The following is a 24,542-nucleotide window of genomic DNA, read 5'->3' on the forward strand; positions in this document are numbered from 1 at the left end:
TTGTAGGCAAGTGAGAGAGAGTGGACTGTGACAGCCACTAACAAGAAGCCGTTTTCATAGATGGAACTCTAAAACGAGGCTGTTTTTGCTGCTTTAAAGGAGACTTAGCCTTATTAAAATCAGGGGATCAGTTATGCCATTCCTGTTGCCCATCTTTGCTCTTTGATAATCTGTGCAATTCTGTAGATGATGGAAGACCATTTAGTACCTGAGAATATCGACTGCTCGTTCCCAGGAAAGGTCTTCAGCAGGCTCATTGTTCATTTGGAGGATCTGATCACCAGGGAAAAGCTTGCCGTGAGCAGAGCCTCCTGTTGGACAGAAAATAAGTAATTGGTGCTCATGCCGGGAGGAGCCAGACTCTATGTGTAATAGCGGCACAGTTAAATGGCAACCTGATCCAGTTCCCAGGGGCACTGGCTCACTCCCCCGCCTTCAGTCAGGCTTGGGCTCATGTGGATCTTAATTTTCCTGTTTATAAACCATGGATAATGTACCTATCATCTATCACCAACTTCCAGGGATGTTAGAAGACTGTCCTGAGAAAGAAAACTAGCAGAAACCTAAATCAATAAAGTTGGCCAGTAAATCTACTCCATTCATCTCTAAAAAACTCTGGTGTGTATGTGTTGTAAATAGAAATCAATACATTTTAACGAATCCCAGATTAACACACCTCAATTATGAAAACAAGCACTGGACTTTCCCCACCTGCTCCTCTCCATCCTGGTACAGCCTGTATTTCACAAGGTTCAAATGAAAACAAATCAGTGGTTTCTATTACTGTCTGACCAGAAAGTATCCCCAGCTAGGAGCGTGTGGGGTTCAAAGAGGAGGGCTAGCTTAGCCAAACACTTTCACTGCCCCTGAGACCAGCCAGGGAGCCAAGGGTGGGCAACGCCCTAGCCAAGGCCAGTGGGAGCCTGGGGTTTGGAGCGGCAAGTGCACTTGAGGCTTCCTCCCTCCCATCATCAAAGTAAGGTGCAAAGCCCAAGACAGAATTAGGTGTGCCTTTTCTAACTTCCCAGGTAGGATTTTCTGCATTTTGTCATAGGATAGAGAGATCGGGGAGATTTGGGGCTATTTCCCCTTAAGAAACCAAACTCCTTTCTCATTTCCCAGTCATCCCCTACCTGCTGTGACAGCCACCACTGTAAGGGGAAGGCTCTCAGAAATGTGAAATCCATAGTCCTGGAGGAGGGTGTCTTTGTCTATCTTTACTGTGTGTCGCACAGGGATGAGGGTCTGAGTTGGGTTCCTGGCGGGCCCATCAGCTGCAGCAACTTTAGCCCTGGAAGAGAAGGAGTATGTAAAAAAGAGAAAGAGAAGACTCCAGTTGTTGGTCACGAACTGGGTCAGCTCTAAGCATCATGGAGAAAGATGCAGAGCTGAGCAGACACCAATTCTCCTCTTGAGACAAATAAGACACAAACGCCACTAGCAGAACTTAGGACTGTCCTCTAAAAGAGAAGTCGTATTGCCAGGCATTCTTAATGAGCTAATGCTAAATATCTAGAAAGCGCCCAGGAAGTGCTATGGACACACAGAGAAGGGGGAGAGCAGTTTCACCTTTGTAGGGCAGGGAATAGGGAATCAGGGACGCATCTGGTACTTGGAAGAGGTGGCATTTGAGCTGCACTCTGAGACATGTCTAGGGTATACCTATACAGCCCAGATCCTGGCACACAGAAAATATTCAATAACTGCTGCTGAGTGAATCAATGAATGGATGGATGGATGGAGGGATGGATGGACGGACTGACAGAAGAACAGGCAGATGGGCATCCCAGGCAGGACATACTGCTGGAGTCAGAGGTACAGGAGAGGAAAAACATGGACGGTGAGCAGAAACAAGGAGTTGTCAGGTTCAGATGTTTGATGACGGATAATTTTATAGCAAGATTTTGTCTTTGGTGATTTTTTTCTTTGTTTCTTTATGATGAATTTTGCTTCCCTTTAAGCTTTGTAACTGCAAGGTTTCCAATATAAAATCTCGGATAGCAAGGACTCCCTCTATATCAACTTTTAAAACATGTATGTTCCTTAAAAGCAGGAAAGTATTATTTTCTAACTCTCAAAGAGAGAAACCACAAAGCGAGTCACAAGTTAGTTGTCATTCGTCTGTGGCAAATGATTTTTCCCTCTAACAGTCAGTGGTTCTTTCTGAGGAAGGTCAAATAGTGATGGGATGAGGTGTTTATTGTCATTATAAACAACAGAAATGTGAAGGAGTAACAGCTGTCTTGGGGCTCTGCGGTTAAGGTCTATCATTTATTCTCATCCATTTACCAAACACTTTCAGGAACCCTGCCTAATGCAATAGGCCCTCACTTATCTGAAAATCATCTCCCTCTCATTTATAATGATCTCCAGTTTCAACAAGGATCCGGAAATATGAAAAACTGTCTCACAGAGCCAAAATGTAAGTGACAAGCACAAGTCCAAAGTCTCGTGTACACTATCCACCAAGGATCCCCCCTAGGCCCTGACTTAGAGCAAATTTAGGATCTGTATGAATAGATGACCCAGCCCACACAACCTAGAAGCAGAGGGAGTCTTTCTTCTAGGCCAGCATGTAGGTAATACTGAGCTGGAGCAGCAGAGAGACCTAATGAGAGGGAAGAAACAGAAAACTGAAAATTCACACTAAATAAAGCCCATAGCTCTTCCTGATTTTTTTTTCATTCTTTTATTTATTTATTTATTTATTTATTTATTTTGAGAGAGGGTCTTACTCTGTCACTCAGGCTAGAGTGCAGTGGCATGATCTCAGCTCACTGGTTCAAGCGGTTCTCATGCCTCAGCCTCTTGAGTAGCTGGGACTACAGGCTCGTGCTACCACACCCGGTTAATTTTTTGTATTTTTAGTAGGGATGGGGTTTCCCCATGTTGTCCAGGCTGGTCTCAATCTTCTGAGCTCAAGTGATCTGCCTCTCAGCCACCCAAAGTGCTGGGATTACAGGCAGGAGCCACCGCACCCAGCCTATTCCTGATTTTTAAAAAAACATTTAGAGCTATAAAAAGGTTTTTCTAAATGCAATAAATAACACTCTATACTAAAAGTCAAAAATCAACATTTGACATTACAGGTGCAGTGCCTCATGCCTGTAATCCCAGCACTTAGGGAGGCTGAGGCTAGCTAATCACTTGAGTCCCGGAGCTCAAGACCAGCCTGGGCAACATGGCAATACCCTGTCTCTATTAAAAATACAAAAAAATAGCAGGACTTGGTGGTGTACACCTGTGGTCCCAGCTACTCAAGAGGCTGAGGTTGCAGTGAGCTGAGATCATGCCACTGCTCTCCAGCCTGGGTGACAGAGCGAGACTATCTCAAAAACAAACAAACAAACAATTTGGTGTTTTATTTAATGTAGTAGGATAAATGCTAATAATAGTTATCAGGGAAGGAAAAATGACAAGAGGAACAATGAGCACAGGAATGGAAAAGTACCACCTTATTATTATTTTTTTGTTTTGTAGCAGATGACATTCACACAGAAAATGATGAACAAAGAAAATTTTTAGTGCCAGAAGATAAGTTTAGTGGAGATGCAGGATAAAAACACAAAACACAGCCACAAAAAGCATTAAACAATTCATTAAAAGCAGATTAGCTGAATGTACATTCGGTGTTAGGCATTCTTAATGAGTGAATGCTAAATAGCTAGAAAATGCCAAGAAAGGATTCAAGTAACAAAACTAGTGATGTGTACTAATGTAATTCAGGGGAAGAAGGATTTATTTAAAGAAAATAATATAACTTTCCTTAAAGCAATAAAGGAAAACACAATAATTGGGTTAAAGTTATGCTGGGTTCCTGGATGGAAACACTAAGTATCAAAAAAAAAAAAGTTCTAAATTAAATAGAGATTTAATGTAATATAAATAAAAAATTCTTCCAGATTAAAAAACAACTTGACAAATTGATGGTAATCACATCAATAATGACAATAATAATAACATTTATGAATACTAACTATATTTTAGGGAGTGATTTAACATTTTATATATATATATATATATATCTCACTCAACCCTCAAACTTTTGAGGTGGGTACAATTATTATTCCTGTTTTATAGGTGAAAAGACTAAATCTTGCTCTGAGAGATTTTAACTTGCTTAAAGTCATACAGCTGGGAAGCAGGTTTCAAATTGCAGCTACTTTCTTCAATAGGCACACTAGCACTGCTTCTAGAGCAGTGCGGTCCAAATGAAATATACACACTGCATATGTAAATTTAAGTTTTCTAATAGCTACATAAAAACAGGAAAAAAATAAGTGAAATAAATTTTAATAACATATATTTTATTTAACTCAATATATCCAAAATAGTATCATTTCAACTTGTAATTAATACAAAAAATTATTGATGAGAGATTTTGCATTCTTTCATATTAAGTCTTCAAAATCCAGGGTCTATTTTACACTTACAGCGCATATCGATTTGAACTCTAAATTTCTATCAGAAATACTTAGATTTCAGAAAAGTTACAGTTGAAAAGTAAGCACACCTTTCAGACAAAGGCAATAATCAAAACTGCATAGTGTGGCTTTCACCAATGAAACTGAATAGAAATTCTAGAAAGTCCTTTAAGTGTCTGGAAGTTCCTTAAAAGACTAAACATGATGTACAACATGATCCAGCAATTGCACTCCTGGTTATGTACTGGAGAGAAATGAAAATAAATGTCTACACAAAAACTTGCACATGAATATTTATAGCAGCATTTTCTGTAAATGTCCAAAAGTGGAAACAACTCGAATGTCCATCAACTAACGACATGGATAAATAAAATACCATATTCCACAACAGAATATTTGGCAATAAAAAGGAATGAAACATGGATGAATCTGGCTAAGTGAAAGCCAGTCACAAATGACCACATATTGTATGATTCCATTAACATGAAATATCTAGAACAGACTAATCTATAGAGACAGAAAGTAGATTAGGGGTTGTCCAAGGCTTCAGGGAGGGAGGTTTGGGAGGTTTGGGAGTCACTGCTAATAGGTATAGGTTTCTTTTGTGGGGGATGAAAACCTTCCAAAATGGACTTGTGACAGTTGCAGATCTGTGAATACACTAAGAACCACTGAATTGTACACTTCAAATGGGGGAATTGTATGGTATGTAAATTATCTATCAATAAAGCAGCTGAAAATAATAAAAAAAAAATCCTGAAGTGGGGAAAGCTTATAATACAAATATATGAAGAATGGGCATAAATACACATAGTAGATACCCACATTTCACATGCTCAAAGCAAGTGAATTGACAACTCTCACATGAAGAAAGCAAGCTGGAAATTAACACAGAAAATGTACAACCTTATCAAAGAAGCACAACTGAAAGGGCTGTGGAGTACTATTATGTGTCATACCAAATATGAATAAAAATAATAAGGCCCAACATGTACTAGTCCTGAGATTAAAGAATGACAATACAAACTGGCAATTCAATCTCTCTAGGAAATCATTGGTGAAACTGTACCATGAATTTAAATTTTAAATTTGATCTTCTGTTACCATTTTGACCGGTATTCCTTGAAGTGATGACCACAAAGGAAAAAATATCATATTATTTATCCTGGACCATGAGTTCCTGGAAGACAAGGGTGGCACCCATTCATCTCCATGTCTCCCATGCCTAGTAAAGTTCTAGAACAGAGTATGAGTTCAATAAACCCTGGCTCTTAAGTATTCAAAAATATCAATCTCAGCTTTATTTAGAATAGTGGGAAAACTCAAAACAACCCGATAGGGAATAGATAAACCAAACACAACAAAGAATGACCTCGAAGACTCTACATCAAAAAGTATTATGGGCCTATAAGCTTCAGACATACAAAGAAACACAACCTAGAAAATACCCTTCCAGGGCACTGTGTAAGCTATGGTTTACCCTTCCTAAGTGAGAACTGGAATTATTCTCCTCCTAATAATTCCCCACCACCCACAGAACAAAAGCCAAACTCCTCAACCTTGCCTTCGTGGACCTGTGTCCTGAGGCTTCAGTCCCTAGCCAGCATCCACCCACCACTCCCCTTCCCAGGCCTTCACTCCAGACTGATCTTACCTCTAACAGTTTTACCCCTGGGCCTCGGCTCACACAACTGCCTCTGCAGAAAGTGTGAGGCCAAGTCAAGGTCCAGCTCAAAGGTCATATCTTCCTTCTCTGATTTCCTAGCCAGACGTAAGTTCTCACATCTTGGAGCTCTGACCCTCTCTTATGGCCCCGAGCATCCAAACCTTTATTTAAAGTTATCTGACTCCATATATTGTTACCCTTAACAGACTATTTATTCCTTGGAAACAGGAACCACATTTTATCCACCTCTGTATTTCTCACTTTGTCAAGTGAAGATCTTTGCTCACGGGAAGCATCAGTGCTTATTGGGCAAATAAATGAGCAAAATACTGTACATATCTAATATGTTACTGCTAATGTAGTTGTACCTCTAATATAATTAGCGAAAAGTGAAAATGCATATACAACCAGTAATAAACAGCAATTTGAATATAAGTAACAGAGATGAAACTTTGTCATTTTCCTTTATGTTTGCTTAACTCGATATATAGCTCAACCCTATGACTATTGCCCTAATCAGAACTTATCTTCTCCGTGTCTCAGAGCTCAGTAAATGGTATCATAAGGATAATGACAATTGCTCAAGCCAGAATCCCAGAGTCATCCTTGACTTTCCTCCACTCTTATCCTTCAAATCACTCACAACACGAGAAGATCTCAAAAAGGGTCCATTTCTTTCCATCTCCACAGCCACCATTCTGTTTCAGGCCCCATCACCAGCCCTACTGACAGGTTTCTACTAGGCTGCTAACTGGTCTCCCCACTTTCCATTCTCATCTTTCCTGAATGATTCTCCATCTAGCAGCCAGACTGATTTATAAACACAATTCTGTTAATGTGTCTCCCCTGACTGAATGGCATAATCCAAAATCCTGAATATGGCTTAATACAGCTCCTGCCCATCACTCCAGCCTCCAGGACCAAGTCATTCATTCTCTTTGATATTTTTGTTCCAGTCAAACTAGCCTACTCTAAGTTCCTCAAACACATTGGCCTTTGGACAAGCTCTTCCCTCTGTCTAGAATAACTCACCTGCCTCCAAAACACACACACACACACGTACATGTGCACACATGCACACACATACACACAATTTCCCCAACATATCCAATCATGCTGTCTACCTGCCCAACTCCTACTCAGTCTTCTGATTTTGGTGGAAATATCTCCTACAAAATGCACCTACAGACCAGTGCAAAGTCTCTTGTCCTCTCTGGACTAGTTTGTGTAGCAAGAACCACATATTTCTTGTCCCATGTGCTGAACTCAGTACCAGCCATAGAGTAGGGTTAATAATTGTTTGGAGAACAAAAGAAAGAACAAACCTTACTACAGGGTTTCAACAGAATCCATTTTGATGCTTTTCAAATGGGCAGGCTCCGTTATCTTCCATTTGGCAGAGTGCGGTCCTCCACAATGGTGGACAAATGACATTGCACTGTATTGACTAATCCCTGGACAGTGTCAGTGGCTTTGGCCCAAAGTCTGGATTTGACATTTTCCCCAAAGGCCATGTTCTAGCTTTTGTTTGGAAAGGGATTAACCTAAGTACATGACCAAACCGTGGCCTCTCCTCATAGAGAACATTTAATATTGACAGTAAGCTAAAGGAAATGATCTCTGTAACAACATTTCCTCCTCTGAAGCATCTTATAAATATCAAACTAAGCACTGATCTCAAAACATGTTTCTGCTGCCTTTGTAATCGTTTCAAACCATAAATGTGAGGTCATTTCTGTGATCTTACACTGGAAGAACAGAAGCCCTATAGTTACACTAATGAAATTCCTGCCAGATTACTGGATCTCCCCTAAGGTAGAACCAGAACAAACATGTTACATTTATCATGAAAACAGTCTCACATAGATGAATTCTACTTTTCATAGCTCACAAGTTTATATTGAGCTGGTTAATAACACTGAAAAGGAAAACTACCAGATGGATACTGATTGCACTTCACATATTCTCTGGCTTTTTATCTGCTCTCTGATATGTTGGAAAATGTATTCTACCTCTATCCTGTAACAACAAAGAATTCACCTCCGAGTTCCAGCAGGATGTGGAGAAACAATTTTGAATCTATGTTTAAACACTTTATTATGTCCAGCTTGAGTGATTTTAAAAGCTAAATCTGGTATAAACTGGATTTCATAACGTAAAGACGATTCAAAGAAACCAGAAATAGAGGCATCAGTCTGTACCAGAAGGAAATGTAGCATGTAATCACAATCATAGGAATGCACTTGTGGTTGTAACAGTTTCTAGGGGGCCATTCACTGTGGAGATTGTGAGGGTAGTGCTCCTACAGTTGAAAGGAGAAATTCTTGCGTTATTACTTTAAAAACAGGATTCAGGAAATAATGGCAACTCTGCAGATGCAGTCCAGGAGACTTCCAGACTATCCTCAAATCTCTCTACTTTTGCCTATGGGTCAAGACACAACAAAAAAAAATTGGTGCCTAAAAGGGTCTTTCTACACCATTAATAGTATTAGAAAGGTCAACAGAATTAGAAAGGTTTTAACAAAACCATTCTTAAAATTAGTAAATAGACTGCTTATAGTTGTAATAACCAAGTAAGTTTGGAAAGTGTGTAAAACCAGCAGCAAGGGCTTCTGACACTAAGATGCCAAAATGTGTATATATGTGTGTGTGTGTGTGCGCGTGCATGCATACATGTGCATATGTGTGCCTGTGTGCATACATGCATGGGTGTGTACACATGTATGCATGTATGTGCCTTGTGTCATTGTGTGTGTAGACATGCATGTATGTTCATTAGTATTAACATTCAAGACAAGTTAAAAGAAATCATCTTTTCAAGCCCTGAGGATACAACCAAGCAGTGAAGAAAGCACGATGTCGCATTAAGTTCTTTATGCTTCTTTAGATCTTGCTCTATAAAACTAACATTTCTAGATTAAGCATAAGAGAATTTAGTAAATCTTGGTGGGGTGCGGTGGCTCATGCCTGTAATCCTAACACTTTGGGAGGCTGAGGCGGGCAGATCACTTCAGATCAGGAGTTCAAGACCAGCCTGGGCAACATGGTGAAACCCCGTATCTTCCAAAAATACAAAAATTAGCCAGGCGTGGTGGCACATGCCTGTAATTCCAGCTACTCAGGAGGCTGAGGCACGAGACTCACTTGAACCCGGGAGGTGCCAGTTGCAGTGAGCCAAGATCACAACACTGTACTCCAGCCTGGGCAACAGAGCAAGACCCTATCTCAGAAAAAAAAAAAAGAGAGAGACAGAGAATTCAGTAAATCTCATGCTTATTTGTTTTAATAGTATAATAAAATGATTCTAAACTTCATATGACAGAATAGGTGGGTAAGACTAAAAGCACTGAAAATGAAGAGTAATAAAAGCTTAGTTTAATAGGTAATGAGGCTGGTCACGGTGGCTCACACCTGTAATCTCAGCATTTTGGGAGGCCAAGGTAGGTGGATCACTTGAGGTCAGGAGTTCGAGACCAGCCTGGCCAACATGAAACACTGCCTCTACTAAAAATACAAAAATTAGGCCGGGTGTGGTGGCTCACACCTGTAATCCCAGCACTTTGGGAGGCCGAGGCAGGTGGATCACCTGAGGTCGGGAGTTCAAGACCAGCCTGACCAACATTGAGAAACCCCATCTCTACTAAAAATACAAAAATTAGCCGGGTGTGGTGGTACATGCCTGCAACCCCAGCTACTCGGGAGGCTGAGGCAGGAGAATCACTTGAACCTATGAGGCAGAGGTTGCGGTGATCCAAGGTTGCACCATTGCACCCCAGCCTGGGCAACAAGAGTGAAACTCCATCTCAAAAATAAATTTAAAAAAATACAAAAATTAGCCAGGTGTGGTGGCGCATATCTGTAATCCCAGCTACGCGGGCAACTGAGGCAGGAGAATCGCTTGAACCCAGGAGGTGGAGGTTGCAGTAAGCCAAGATCGCACCACTGCACTCCAGCCTGGGCAACAGAGGGAAACTATATCTCAAAAAAAAAAAAAAAAAAAAAAAGATAATGAGATGCATAATACTATTGTAATGTAAGTAATTTTAATACAGCTGTGTAAAAGTAGGCAGTTACATCAATGGAACAGAATAGCCAGCCCAGAAACAGGTCCAATCTCCCACTCACAGACGCCAGAATTTCACATACAATAAAGGAGGGGTCAGTAAAGAATGAATCAAGAAGGCAAAGATCACTCACAATTAATGGTAATATGAATGACTACTTACTAATTTGGAAAACAATCCAGTTAGATCGTCATCTCCTAGCATATACTAAAATAAACTCCAACTTAAAGAATTAAATATAAACATTTTAAGCTATTAAATTGAATTGAAAAACTTGTATTGGATGAAGATTTTTGTAAGCTTAGAAGCAATGAAAGAAATTGTGAAGGAAAAGAATCCCATTTAACTATATAAAAATGGAAACTTCTGGAAAGAAGAAATTGGTATTATTATTTTTTTTAAGACAGAGTCTCACTCCATTGCCCAGGCTGGAGTGCAGTGGCACGATCTTGGCTCACACAACCTCCGCCTCCCAGGTTCAAGAGATTCTCCTGCCTCAGCCTTCCAAGTAGCTGGGACTAGAGGCACGCGCCACAATGCCCAGCTAATTTTCGTATTTTTAGTAGAGATGGGGTTTCACTATGTTGGCCAGGCTGGTCTCGAACTCCTGACCTTGTGATCTGCCCATCTTGGCTTCCCAAAGTGCTGGGATTACAGGCGTGAGCCACCACGCCCAGCCGAAGAATTGGTAATATTAAGTGGAAAAATATACTATCATCAAATCTTTGTCATTTTATCACTTCTGTAGTCATACGAAGCTATAAAGAAGATGACAATTTGAAAGCAAAAGGTTAAAAATTAATTAGTTTATGATGTAATGTCACTGTGTTGCAGCTTTTATTAAGCAGTTTGCATTGCATTATTTACACAGAAATTCAAAACATGTCACAGAGACCTTTTGGGAGGTTAGCTATTTCTTTTCTTTTCTTTTTTTTTTCTTTTTGAGACAGAGTCTTGCTCTTTCACCCAGGCTGGAGTGCAGTGGCGAGATCTCGGCTCACTGCAAGCTCCGCCTCCCTGATTCACGCCATTCTCCTGCCTCAGCCTCCTGAGTAGCTGGGACTACAGGCGCCTGCCACCACGCCCGGCTAATTTTGTTTTTGTTTTTTTTTTTAGCAGAGACGGGATTTCACCGTGTTAGCCAGAATGGTCTCCCAAAGTGCTGGGATTACAGGCATGAACCACTGGGCCTGGCCGAGGTTAGCTATTTCTAAAAGAACATTGATACTGTAAATGTTATTTTTCTGTTGGAATATGAAATCGAGTGGTAACAGAGGAGTCATCCTTATCATATCTGCACAATTTCCCGTTCCTGTAACTATAGGTCTCACCAGTTTACTCCTACCCAAACAGGGACACTCATTCAAACTAAGGGCTACCAACTGAATTTGACTAATGATTGTAACAATAACCACCTACTGAAAATTAATCTAAAATTTAAGAAATCACAGGAACTTTGAAAGTTGACACTATTCCTCAATAAAATATCTGTTTAAGATTCTCTATAAAGCTCTAACATTACTCTGTGTGTATAAAAGTTATCAATTTGTTTAGTAATGCCTGGAAATGGAAATAGTTATTTTTGACTAATTTACTCCTAGACAACTCACTTAGAGCCACAGATAGAGTTTAAATTTTATGGGAAAAAAATGCCAAAGACAAGTAAAGCAAGTACAACTGGCTGAAACGACTGAGTTTTTAAAAGTCAGAACAAAACAGAATTGCTAAAATATGCATGTAAAATTATGTGACTACAGATGCTTATCTGTGTTTCTTCCTTCTGCACTATAGAGGACATTTCAATACACTTCCTTGATTTCTTGCCCCAGCTACCAGGAAATTCAGGGCTAATGTTAGTATTCAAATGCTAAATCCTTAGTCTCATTGGTTTGCAATCTATTTCTAACACTTCTTATTTTAATTTTCCCACGTTTTAAAACTGTAATCATTAAAAATTCCTTTTGGAAGAAGGAGGGATGGGCATTTTAAATATATTTCAATGAATAATACAGTCCCCTACTATAAAAGCCCTTAATCAGTAAAAATTTATTGAATGTCCGTTACATACTATGGACTCTGTTAGGGCTGAGGATACTTTGTGAAACAAAACAGTCAGGGTCCCTGGTCTCATATATGAGAGGAAGGTTGTGGGAGAAAAGCCATATGATGGCAGAGGTGATAATGAACAGGTAAATAAATATATACATAATTATAAAGCGTGATGAGCAGGTAAGTACCCTGGAGGAAACAAGCAAGAGAATGGACTCCCTGTGCCTTGGGTGGTCAGGAAAGGCCTCTTAAAGAAGGTGATGTTTAAATTTAACCTGATGAAGAAGGACCTGTCATAAAAACAGGAAGTAAAAGAACTTTCCAGGCCAACTGAACAGCAAGTGCAAAATCCCTGAGATAGGAAAGAGCTCGATGACTTCTAGATATTAAAAAAAAAAAAAAAAAGGCAAAACAATGGAGAACGGTGAGCAAGGAAAGAAGAGGAACAAGGTGAGGCTGGACAGTTGGGCTGGTGAGAGATTGTGAAGAGACTTGTAGGTCATGGCAAAATGGTAGGTGAGCCACTGAATGGTTCGGGGTGGGGTCGAGCTGGGAGCTAGCATGGGACAGGAACATTTTACATTTCGAAAAGTCCACTATAGCTGCAGAGTAGAGAATCTGCTGCAACAGGGAAAAAGCAAGTGAGTGATCCTTGCGGGGGTCCCAGGGAGAGAGAGGTGGACAGTTCTGAAGGCAAACTGATAGGAGCTGCTGATGGGGTGGATGCAGGGGATTCAAGGAGTCAGGATGATGCTCAGGTTTCTTGACCAGGCAACAAGGTGGTAGGTGGTACCATTTAGTCTATTCCTAGGAAACGAAATTATTTACCCCTCACTCAGCTTTTTCAGTTATTGATCATTTTCTAGTAATCTGAGGACACCAAAGATTACAGATGAGAAGAAATTCACACAAGGCTACAAATGATTTATCCTAGAAACATGGAAATTATGTCTTCCATGGGCAGTGACAGGAAACTTTCTCTCTTTGTTTTTCTCTTTCTCAAGCACTTGGAAAGCAAAACTCCCTAGACACATGGGAAGATGTTTAATATCATTAACTACCAAGGAAATGCAGATAAAAACCACAATGAGACAACATTCCACACCTACTAGGATGGCTACAATAAAAGAGATAACAGCAAGTGTTGGCAAAGATGTAGAGGCACTGGAACTCTCACATACTGCTGGTGGAAATGTAGAATGGTATGGCCACTCTGGGAAACAGTCTGACAGTTCCTCAAAAGACTAAACACAGAGTTGTTATGTGGCCCAACTATTCCACTCCTAAGTATATACTCAGGAGAACTGAAAATATATGTTCAAACAAAAACTTTTACACAATTGTTCATAGCAGCATTATTCATAATGGCCCAAAAGTAGAAACAACTCAAATGTTCACATCACAGACATATCTATCTATCTATCTATCTATCTATCTATCTATCTATCTATTCTTATTTGGCTTTATATATCAACCCAAATGTTTATGTTAAAACAACTGATGAATGAACAAAGAAAATATTCCATAATGGAATATTATTTGACAATAAAAAAGAATGAAATACCAATCCACACTATGACATGTCATACTGATCCATGTCAGTATGATAAGCAAAAGAAGATAAGCAAAAGAAGAACACATTATGGTAAGTAAAATAATATATTATGCTAAGCGAAAGAAGCCAGTCACAAAAGATCACATACTGTATAATTCCATTTATGTGAAATATCCAGGATAGACAAATCTATAGAGATAGACAGTAGCATGGTGGCACGCGCCTGCAGTCCCAGCTACACGGGAGGCTGAGACACGAGGCAGAAGGCAGAGGCTGCAGTGAGCTGAGATCGCACCACTGCACTCCGTCCTGGGCAACAGAGTGAGACTCTGTCTCAAAAAAGAATAAAAGAAAGTAAATTAGTGGTTACCTGGGACTGGCAGAGGGGAGAATAGGAAGTGACTGCTAAAGGGCACAGGGTTTCTTTTTATAGTATTGAAAATATTCTAAAATTAGATAGCAGTGATGGTTGTCACCTTTCATTTACAGTCTGTGAGAAGGCAAGATGTTAAGAGGGTTCCAAGGTCAAATATCTAGGCAACATCAAGTTAAACAGGTCTCTTTTTCTGCGGGACTTCTCAGAGCCTTTAATCTGTATTACATGCATAATGTGTATAATAAATCACCAAGTCAGGGAAGGCAGAAGTAGGATATAGGATGCATCATTTCCCAAACATGTATGGCCACAGAATCTCTTTTAATGGAGCAGCATCACACAGGACTAGGTTTTGCAGACCCCACTGTGGGAAACAATGTGCTTAGCAGTTTTTCCATTCACTCATCAGGCACTACCTGACCACCTACAACACTCATGCAAGACAATCACTTTTGGGCCATAGAGATGAGGCCAATACTTTCCCTGACCTCACAGAAGGCAGGTCTAGGAGAAAGGAAATGAATGGGCTCGAAAAGTTGAACACACCAGGGGGAGCACAATGCCAATGCTACAAATAAAATACTACGGGGTCCTATGGAGAAATTCACCCTGACTCTAGACAGAGGAACGCTTCATGGAAGACCCAGCAGTTCAGCCAAGCCTTAAGCTGTGGGGGGTTCTGGCCACATGGAGATGGGAGGAAGGGATCTGGCCCAGGAGCCCAGGTCCAAGGGGTGAAAGAGAAGAGAGGGTGCTTGTAGTAGAATAATAAGTGTTTCCTTTAGCTGGAGCACACTGTGAAGGAAGCAGAGTAGTAAGACAAATAGCTGGAAAGGATTGCAGCTTGAAACGTCAGACCAAAAATGTTTAAGCTTCCTCCTATAATAAATGGGGACCCATCCAAGCTTTCTGAGCATTGGGTAAGAGTGGTCCTAAACAAGTCACTCTATGAGCCTTAGGTGTTTCATCTGTAAAAGGGAGCCCCATTTTATCTGACCTCGGTGTGTGAGGATCAGAGAACTTGGCCACAGGGCAGTGGAGCCCTGAGCAAAGTTTATTACTCGGCAGCAGAACAGCTGTTTCCAGTTCCTTTGGAAGAATGTGTGTCTCAGAAACACCTGACACGTGATATTTCATCTCTGTGGCAGGGCCAGATGGGAAATCCAAGCAAAAATGAACGCTTCGAAACAGAACATATTTGAAAGTTCTCCTGTAGCAGTCAAATCAGATCTGTATTTGATTTCATTTTATTTTGTTTAGAATGACATAGGGACTGCAAGGAAGGAACAGCTGCTGGAAACGAAGACACAGAAAGAATATAAACAGCAGATTACCTGACCTTCATGTCAAGTACTAAGACAAGAGGTGTGTGTCTCTGTGTGTGTGTGTGTGTCTGTGTGTGTGTCAGAGAGAGAGAGAGATCAAAAGAGTGTATGTATGAGTGTGTGCTCCAGAGAGTGTATATGCATGTGCGTATGAGTATGTATGAGTGTATTTCTGTGTGTATGTCTGTGTGTCAGTGTGTTTGTAAATGTTGTAAGTGTGTGTGAGTTGGGGTCTGTCTGTGTGTGTGTAGGTACATGTTGGGGGTAGGGTACAGGGAAAAGCACTCCAGCAAAACTGCTGACCTGTTTACACTGATCCCACCATATGGTATAAGAACAAAGCAAGCCGGAGACAGCGATCCCAAGGTACGGCCAGGACCAGCACAAGCTCCTCCCCCTGGGACACCAGACCTTTATAGACAGAAATCTCTGCAAACTCAGGAGGCTTACCGGGCCGAGCTGTCCCGGGAGCGCCGAAGCCATCTTGCCACCATTTGTTCTATTCTATGTGCTTTCCGTGTCTGGAATAAACTGGTCTCCAGCTCTTCCATTTACCTAAAAGGAAGAAGAGTGTTCTTAAGATGCTAACCAAAATATTCTAAAGAGGATTTTGATAAATCAGGATGATGCTTCCTTTATTTGCCCATTGTAAGACATGCTGATCGAATAACTACTGTTCTCCTTTAGTCTAAAATCAACATAAACAGGTGCTCAATGTTCACAGAGTGAACAACTTTAGCAACCCTCAATCTTGCAGCAAAAAGACTGGGTTTGTATCTTAAACAGTTAAACGTAAGGATGAGAGAGTAAAATAGATAACGTTTCTCAAACTTTGTGACTGTGACCCATAGGAAGAGATACACCTTACCATGTGACACCGTCCTTCCCTCTCCCAACTACGTGTGCAACCCTGGACAATGCGGTTCAGTTTTGCCTGCATCAGGAACCCCATGGACATGGAAGCGTTCTTCATCACATTGTGCAGATTCCTCTGAGCGCTGCTGCTTTTGTTCAATCTTTTATATTTAATTTTTGAATAAGTATTTCACTTACATAATTCAACACTAGCTTATAAAAAAGACAGACAGTTACTGTATTGTGTGCTTAAAAATTTAAGAGGGTAGATCTCAAGTATTCTTATCATAATAAAAAATATGTAGACAGTGAAAAGTCTGTCTTATATCCTTCCTTGCTCCTACCCACCCAGTTCCCATGCCCATACGTAATCACTGCTCTTGTTTTCCATTTGTCCTTCCAGAGTTTCTTTTCTTTTCTTTTTTGAGATGGAGTCTCGCTCTGTCACCCAGGCTGGAGTGCAGTGGCACGATCTTGGCTCACAGCAACCTCCACCTCCCGGGTTCAAGTTATTCTCCTGCCTCAGCCTCCCGAGTAGCTGGGACTACAAGCACATGCCTCTGCACCTGGCTAATTTTTGTATTTTTAGTAGAGATGGGGTTTCACCATGTTGGCCAGGCTGGTCTTGAACGCCTGACCTCAAGTGATCTGCCCGCCTTGGCCTCCCAAAGTGCTGGGATTATAGGCATGAGCCACCACACCCAGACTGTCTTATTCTTTTAAAAAAATTATCTTGGAACACTTTTAGATGTATAAAAAGTTTGCAAAGATAATATAGGGTTCCCATATCCCTTCATTCAGCTTTCCCTAATATTAACATCTTACATAATTATTTTACCTTTGTAAATATTAAGAAATTAACATTGGTATGATATTATTAACTGAACTATAGACTATGTTCAAATTTTACCAGTTTTTCACTAATGTGCTTTTTCTGTACCATGATCCAATCTAGGGGTGCTGATTTGCCCAGTGGCTCAGGAATTAGGGGCAGTAAGTACAGGAGAAAGCAAGGATGAGCATAAGGTTGAAAATATGGAAATACCTACCTAGACAACTATCTCTTTCCCATCCTACTGAAGACAAGAGGCTTATTTTCTGGAGAAAACGAACAAGAGAAGCTTGGGGAGACTAGGCACAATAGACGGTACAGGAATTAAAATAGAAGAAGTAAGTAAAACTCTTCTAACTGAATGACAAGACCTCTTCTTGTGCCCAGTTCTCTGAATACTGTCAGCGAGTACTTTATATCCTGCTATGGTTTGAATGTGTTCCTGAAGTTCATGTGTTGAAAACTTAATTTCCATTGCAACAGGGTTGAGAGGTGAAACTTATAAGAGGTGATTAGGTCATGAAGGCTGTGTCCTCATGAATGAATTAATGCCATTACTGTGGGTGTGAGTTCCTGATAAAAGGATAACTTTGGCCTCTTTCCACACTCTCTTGTGTGCTCTTTTGCCCTTCTACCTTCTTCCATGGGATGATACAGCAAGAAGGCCCTTACCAGATACCAGCACCTCAATATTAGACTTTCCAGCCTCCAGAATTGTGAGAAATAAATTTCTTTTCTTCATAAATTACCCAGTCTGTGATATTATATAGCAACACAAAACAGACTAAGACACGTCCCAAGCAAAAGATTAGAGAATCCTTCTCTGGAGGACTGAATAGCACCAGAGAAAAGACCTTCAGATATTGACATTTTCGGGATCCCTGCAGGGAAAAGGTAACTTGCTGCCAGATCATCTTGCATTGAAATGTATTAATCAATGAGCCAGACCCATCATACAAAGTTTCCAATTATTTGTTTTACTGCTTTACTCTTACTTATCAATAAATATCTAAGGAAAGCATGCATTATAAAAAACAGACCAAAACAAACAGAAAAATTCAGAAGAAACAGAGACAATGTAGAAAACAGAAGAAAAAAAATTTCAATCTATAACTTAAATCTTCAAAAAGATAAAGTATTATATTCATGAAACAAGAAGAGGATTTTTTAAAAATAAACTATCAGAGAATAAGAATGAACATTTGGAAATTAAAAATAAGGCAGCTAGAATACAAAATTCAATTATTAATAAAAACAGAAAAATAAAGTCAATGAAAGACTGTAGGAAGAGTAACCAAAGCCAAAGACAGAGAAAACATAAAAGACAATAAATGTACAGTATCTGTCCAGGAAGTGTAATATTCATCTAACAGAAGTTCCAGAAGTAGAAAATAAAGGAAATGGAGGTAAGGAAACTGCCAAATAATTCAATAAAAATTTCTTGAAGAACTTAAATTTTCAAATTAAGAATATATACTAATTGCCTACCCTAGTGAACGAAAAAAGACCCACATCAAGTAACAACATTGTAAAATTTCAGAAACTAGAAACAGAAAATATCTTCTAAACTTCCAGAGAGGAAAAAAAAAGATTACATACAAACAAATGAAATTAAAAATGGCACTAAACTTCTTAGTAATAACAATGGAAGCTGGGAGCCATTGAAGTTCTCAAATTTTTTAGGGAAAAGCATTCCCAGTCTAGAATTCGATACCCTATCAAACGACCAATCAAGTACAAAAGACATTTTTAGATGTTCAGGTCTCTAAAAATTTACCTTTCACACATCCTTTCTCAGGATGCTGACAGAGGATGTGCTCCTCCGAAACAAGGAAGTAAGGACAAAAGAAATAGATCCAGGATATTAGGGATGGAATATAGATAAGAGGCAAAATAAGCATCCCGGATGACTGTGAAGGGATGCATTAAGGTAACACCTGTATAAAAGACCTAGAGAGCAACTGTTGAGATGCATGAAGACAGAGGTCTTAGGGAAAAGAAATAGAAATGGATAAGTTATCTGATGTGTTTGTGTAGAAAATTTCACTGAGAGGCTGTTGGAGGGTATGGGAGAATTAGCAATAAGTACATGAAAAACTAAGCAGATCAAAAACAGAGGGAATTATGAAATCCAAGGAAAATAAAAAGTTGTATAAGAAAATAAAATTATAGTTCACTGCTTGGCTCAACAATGAACAATATTTACATTGTCATGATAATGTAAACACTGAAAAATGGTTTCTCAAGGACAGTGATGTAATGATATTGGAACGATATGATGAAGGGAAGCAAGTGCAGTAGCCTAAGAGCTAAATCCTCATTTATCATAATAATTACATAATGTCCAAAATTAATACATTAGAAAATAAGAATGCAAGCATATTTCTAAGAAATATGCAGGAAAATACCAGACGAAATGGCTAGAAGAGTTGAAAGAGCTTCTAAGAAGAGAAATTCAAGGGTGAGGAGGAGTGGGGCAGGAAATGCTGATTTCTATTATAAACCCTTAATACTATTTTATTAAATGATTTTTAATAATGTTTAACTTAGTTTTAAAAACCAAAGTAATATATTCTTCTAATAACATACACAGAAAAATATAATGAAAATAAAATCACTTACAATTAGCTACAATCACTACCTCCCAATTAGCAAGTTAATTTTTCATCATTTTTCATGCTTACACATGTATATATGTTTCTTAATTAAAATTATACCTTCCCACTTATGATTTCATAAACATCATTGCATATTAATATTTAAGCATTTACACCATCATTTAAAATGGTTATATGGTATTATTTTCTCTGATCATACCATAATTTATTTAATAAATCTATCATTGGACATTTGTGTTGTTTCCAATTTTTCACTATTATGAAAGCTTTACAATAAAAATCTTTATTCATGGCAAATGGCTACTTCCCAGATATTTTTGGGGGGATAAATTCCTAGAAGTGAAATTATTGGACATAAACATATGTTCACTTTTAAGAATTTGGATGTATATTGTCAAATTGCCTCCAAGAAGTTACCAATTTGCACTCCTGCCAGGACAGACCTTTTGAATATTATCACTTAAAAAAAATTTGCCAGTAGGATGGAAATTATTGACTTAAAGATTTATATTTTGAAAAACACAGAAGACAAAAGTAAATTATCCTCCATATTCTTATAAAAACTAGACATTGTCGTTTGTTAAAATATTTGCTAATGGGATTGAAAGTAGCATTCAATTATTGGCTTAAATATATATTTATATATAATTAAATATATATTTGTAAATAAGAAATGTATATACTCGTATATATGTTTCCCATATAAAAATATATTTCTTGTATATATAGGAAAATATTTTAAAAATTAAATATCACACATAAATCCATCACATTGAAAATTACATAAAATAAGCATCCTACTTCAAGCATCCAACTCATTCCCCTAGAGGTTAACACAGTTAACAATTTGGTATGTATTCATACTATCTTTGTCCTGAATTAATAGAGACCTATATCATGTATATTAATACATCTTTTCTACAAAAATAGAATGTTATACTCAGCAGTCTGCACTTTGTGTTTTTTAACCTGCAAATGTATCCTGTATATCTTTCCAGATCAGAACTCATCACAGCTGTGATTGGAAGTTATTTGATTACTAGCACAGCTCAACATTTTTCATGTGCTCTTGGCCATTTATATTTATTTCTTATTACTTTACTGTTTCTGATTTTTCCTTATTTTCCTGCTGGAATGTTTGCCTTCTTGTCGCCAATTTGTAAAAGCTCTTTTATAATAAGGATTATTTAATGTTCCTTTGCCAAGAACACAAAATAACATCATATTTCTTTGAGACTTACCATGGAGGATCAAGAATGTAGGTTATACTGTCCTGACAAAACAGAGACTAAACACAGAAGACAGAAGAATAAATGTCTAGCAAAACCCATGGGATATTGTTTTCAAATATCAACTGCCCCAGTCGGGCCCCCTCTAGGATCGAGTCCGTTGGAAATTCTAGGATATTGATATTAACTTGGTCTGTCTTATGTCTGAGCATCACGCTTTCCTATGGGGTCTAGGAAAGGAGATTTAAAAGCAAGTCACATGAAAACACATTGAAAAATCAAAGAATGTTTATTAAATAAAAACTTGGGGGTGGCCCACACGATCATGGTTCACAAAGAGCCTAAGGGCCACCATGTGGAAGACACATATTCCACATGATTCTGGAATTTAGAGACAGGATTAACGGGGAAATGCCACAGCGTGGGGGACTCCAGCTCAGACTAAGGCAAGAAATTCATGTTCCTGGTAGATCCCAGCATGGAATGAGTTTCCTCAAGAATTGTAAAGATCTTGGACACTGAAGGTATTCCAGGGGAGCCTGCATAAACTGCATGAATATAGCAGAAGGGACACGAGGATGACGTAGAGGGACACATCCATGGAATACATGGAGCAGATGACTTCTACAGTTCCTTCCATTCATGCAATCTGAGGTCTCCACTAGATCTAAGAGCCAGGCAAGATGGTATCTGTTGCAGTCTGTCTCAAAATTCAAAGCCCCACATTACCTAGAGTAGTTGGAAATCCTGAAGTAAGCACAGCACTGGAAGAGGCACAATGTCTGACCTCTACATTCTTATAGTTTCCACATGATTGCAGAGTTGTCAGGGATCTCGAACATATCCATAGGACTGAAGGCCATCGAGCCTTTCCACGCCTTTTGAAGGTCTTCAAACTACAGTGGTTACTTTTTAAGAAACTGCTGCCAAATATAATTTAGCTAATTGGTTTCTATAAACATACATGGTTCTAATTAAGAGAATTAATTTGTGTTATATATCTGGACTGTGAGTAGGCAGGTACCTTCATCCAGGGATCCCCAAAGACTAAACAAATGCCTACATCAACCAAGCCATTAAAAGTGCTCCCTGACTCAGCAAGGTCTGAGCAGGAGAGTTTAAAGTCAAGAGAATGACCTGCTAATGGTTTTAATGTTAGCCTCTGGATTGCTGGGCTAATGGAAGGAAGTAAATGTCCACATCATCCAAAACGTTTGAATCTTCTCTACAGTCCCACTGCCAAGAAGTCATCTGGCCTCTTATGTTCTGTCATTCCCTGTTGGACCCATCTTATTGTTAGAAAGTTTCTTTACATAAAGCTGAATTCCACTCTGCAGCTTCAGTCCTCCACACCAATGCTGCCCTCTGGCCACTCCTACCTCCACCACCCAGAATAAATCAGCTCCCTTTCTGGATTCAAACATAGAAATCTTTCAGCCTTTCAGTCTCCTTTGCCCCAAATTAAACATCCTCAGCTCCTTCAACAGTTCCTTGTAATACGAGATCTTTTTAGAGCACACATCAACTTGGAAAAATATCTTAAAAGGCATGGACCCTCAAATTGAACACAATTCTGGTTGCCTGGAACAATGTGAATATAAAAAGGCAAACTCTCTCAAAATATTTTGTGAATGGAGAAGAAGACTAAATATGTCAAGGTGATAGCTATTTTAAATGCAAACAGACAATTAAGGTTATAAACCCTTCAAAAGGGATACAAAAGGTGATAATAAAAGACTTCAGGAAACTAGCACAAGCTATTGAGAAATGAAAACATCAGTGGAGGCAGCAAAGGATAAAAAAGAAACTAAAGTGCCCAAAATCACTTGCACTAAATTGAAATTGTAAATAAAACTAGAGAGCGCTTCAAGAAAAACTGTCAGGCACAGAATCAGATTGAGGATTTCAACTTACAAATAATAGGGCTAGTGGAGAAAATGGAAAAGGAACACACAAAACTGTAATCAAAGTAATAATGAAAGGCAATTTTTTTTTTTTTTGAGATGGAGTCTCGCTTTCTCGCCTAGGCTGGAGTGCAGTGGCGCGATCTCAGCTCACTGCAATCTCCGCCTCACGGGTTCACACCATTCTCCTGCCTCAGCCTCCCGAGTAGCTGGGACTACAGGTGCCTGCCACCACGCCCGGCTAAATTTTTTTTTTTTTTGTATTTTTAGTAGAGACGGGGTTTCACCGTGTTAGCCAGGATAGTCTCGATCTCCTGACCTTGTGATCCGCCCGCCTTGGCCTCCCAAAGTGCTGGAATTACAGGCATGAGCCACTGCGCCCAGCAGAAAGGCAAATTTATTAAGCTGAAAAATATGTTTCAAAAATAAAGAACACAAAATACAACTCTCAGGTATGCCACAAGGAAGACTCTTCACATATCAACTCAAATTTTTAAACTGCAAAGATTAAAGAATCATCCTTAAAACTTGTTTTAAAAAAGGAAAAGAGAATGATCATTTGAAAAAGAAACATTATGTTCATGTATTTTGCAGCATATTATTCAGGTATTGACTCAAGTTCATTATCTTTCTCTCTGGGAGATGTAAAAGTTTTACAAGTGCTTCTTGAGACACTGTTCTTGAAAGATATCTTGACTGGGTGCGGTGGCTCATGCCTGTAATCCAAGCACTTTGGGAGGCTGAGCAGGGAGGATTGCTTAAGCCCAGGAGTTGAGACCAGCCTGGGCAACGTAGTGAAATCCTGTGTGTACTGAAAATAAAAAAGGTTAGCTGAACGTGGTGGTGCACACCTGTAATCCCAGCTAACTGGGAGGCTAAGGTAGGAGGATCACCTGAGCCCAGGAGGTTGAGGCTGCAGTGAGCCATGACCGTGCCACTGCACTGTAGCCTGGGTGACAGAGTAAGACCCTGTCTCAAAAATAAAAAAAAATTGGGGAATCATGACTGACTCTTTCCCTGTTTTGTGCCCCACATTGATTCAGTCACCAAATTCTGTTGACCTTGGTCCCAATTGTCTTAATCTCTCATCTCCTCTCCTTTCTCAGTGCTACTGCCTGAGTTCAAACTTTCATTCTATCTGACGTGCTACAATAACCCCCAGCCAGTCTCCTTACTCTTCATCAATCTGTCCTCCATGTGACTGCCAGAGTGATATAAAACGTAATTCTAATCACATCCCTTTTATTTTCAAAAATCCCCCAGTGGTTCCCCTTCATCTTTAGGATAAAGTCTGAGCTCAAGAATTATAGTAATATCAGTAACACAACTATGCTAACAACATTACCACTTACTATGTGCCATGCACTAGCTAAGCAATGTATACAGGTTATCTTATTTAATGCTTATAATAATTCTCATTTACAAAAAAAGGAAACCGAGGCATGAAGAAGTTAAGTCACCTGGCTAAGCACACACAGCAAAGAAGTGGCAGAACTGGAATTAAAAATCAGATTAGCTTGCTTGTCTCTGAAGCTGGACTCAGCCATTCCATCCCACTGCCTCCCCCCAGCCTTGGGATGGCAGCCAAAGCCTTTTGTGATCTGGCCCTGCCTACCCGCCAACTTCATCTCCCCCACACAACA

General features: G+C 39.4%; 1 protein-coding gene across 1 annotated transcript in view; it reads right to left on the minus strand.

Annotated features, from left to right (window-relative positions):
- The window catches only part of FRMPD1 (FERM and PDZ domain containing 1), a 98,512-nt gene that overhangs the window by 38,040 nt on the left and 35,930 nt on the right, over nt 1–24,542 (minus strand). Inside the window, exons 2-4 of the mRNA XM_016960895.4 lie at nt 15,912–16,016; nt 1,134–1,291; nt 209–311 (exon numbers count right to left, since the gene is read on the minus strand). Coding sequence (XP_016816384.1) covers nt 209–311; nt 1,134–1,291; nt 15,912–16,012 — 362 coding nt within the window. The 5' untranslated portion in view covers nt 16,013–16,016. The remainder of the gene's footprint in view (nt 1–208; nt 312–1,133; nt 1,292–15,911; nt 16,017–24,542) is intronic.

Source organism: Pan troglodytes, chromosome 11, assembly GCF_028858775.2.
Source record: "Pan troglodytes isolate AG18354 chromosome 11, NHGRI_mPanTro3-v2.0_pri, whole genome shotgun sequence".
Classification (NCBI taxonomy): domain Eukaryota; kingdom Metazoa; phylum Chordata; class Mammalia; order Primates; family Hominidae; genus Pan; species Pan troglodytes.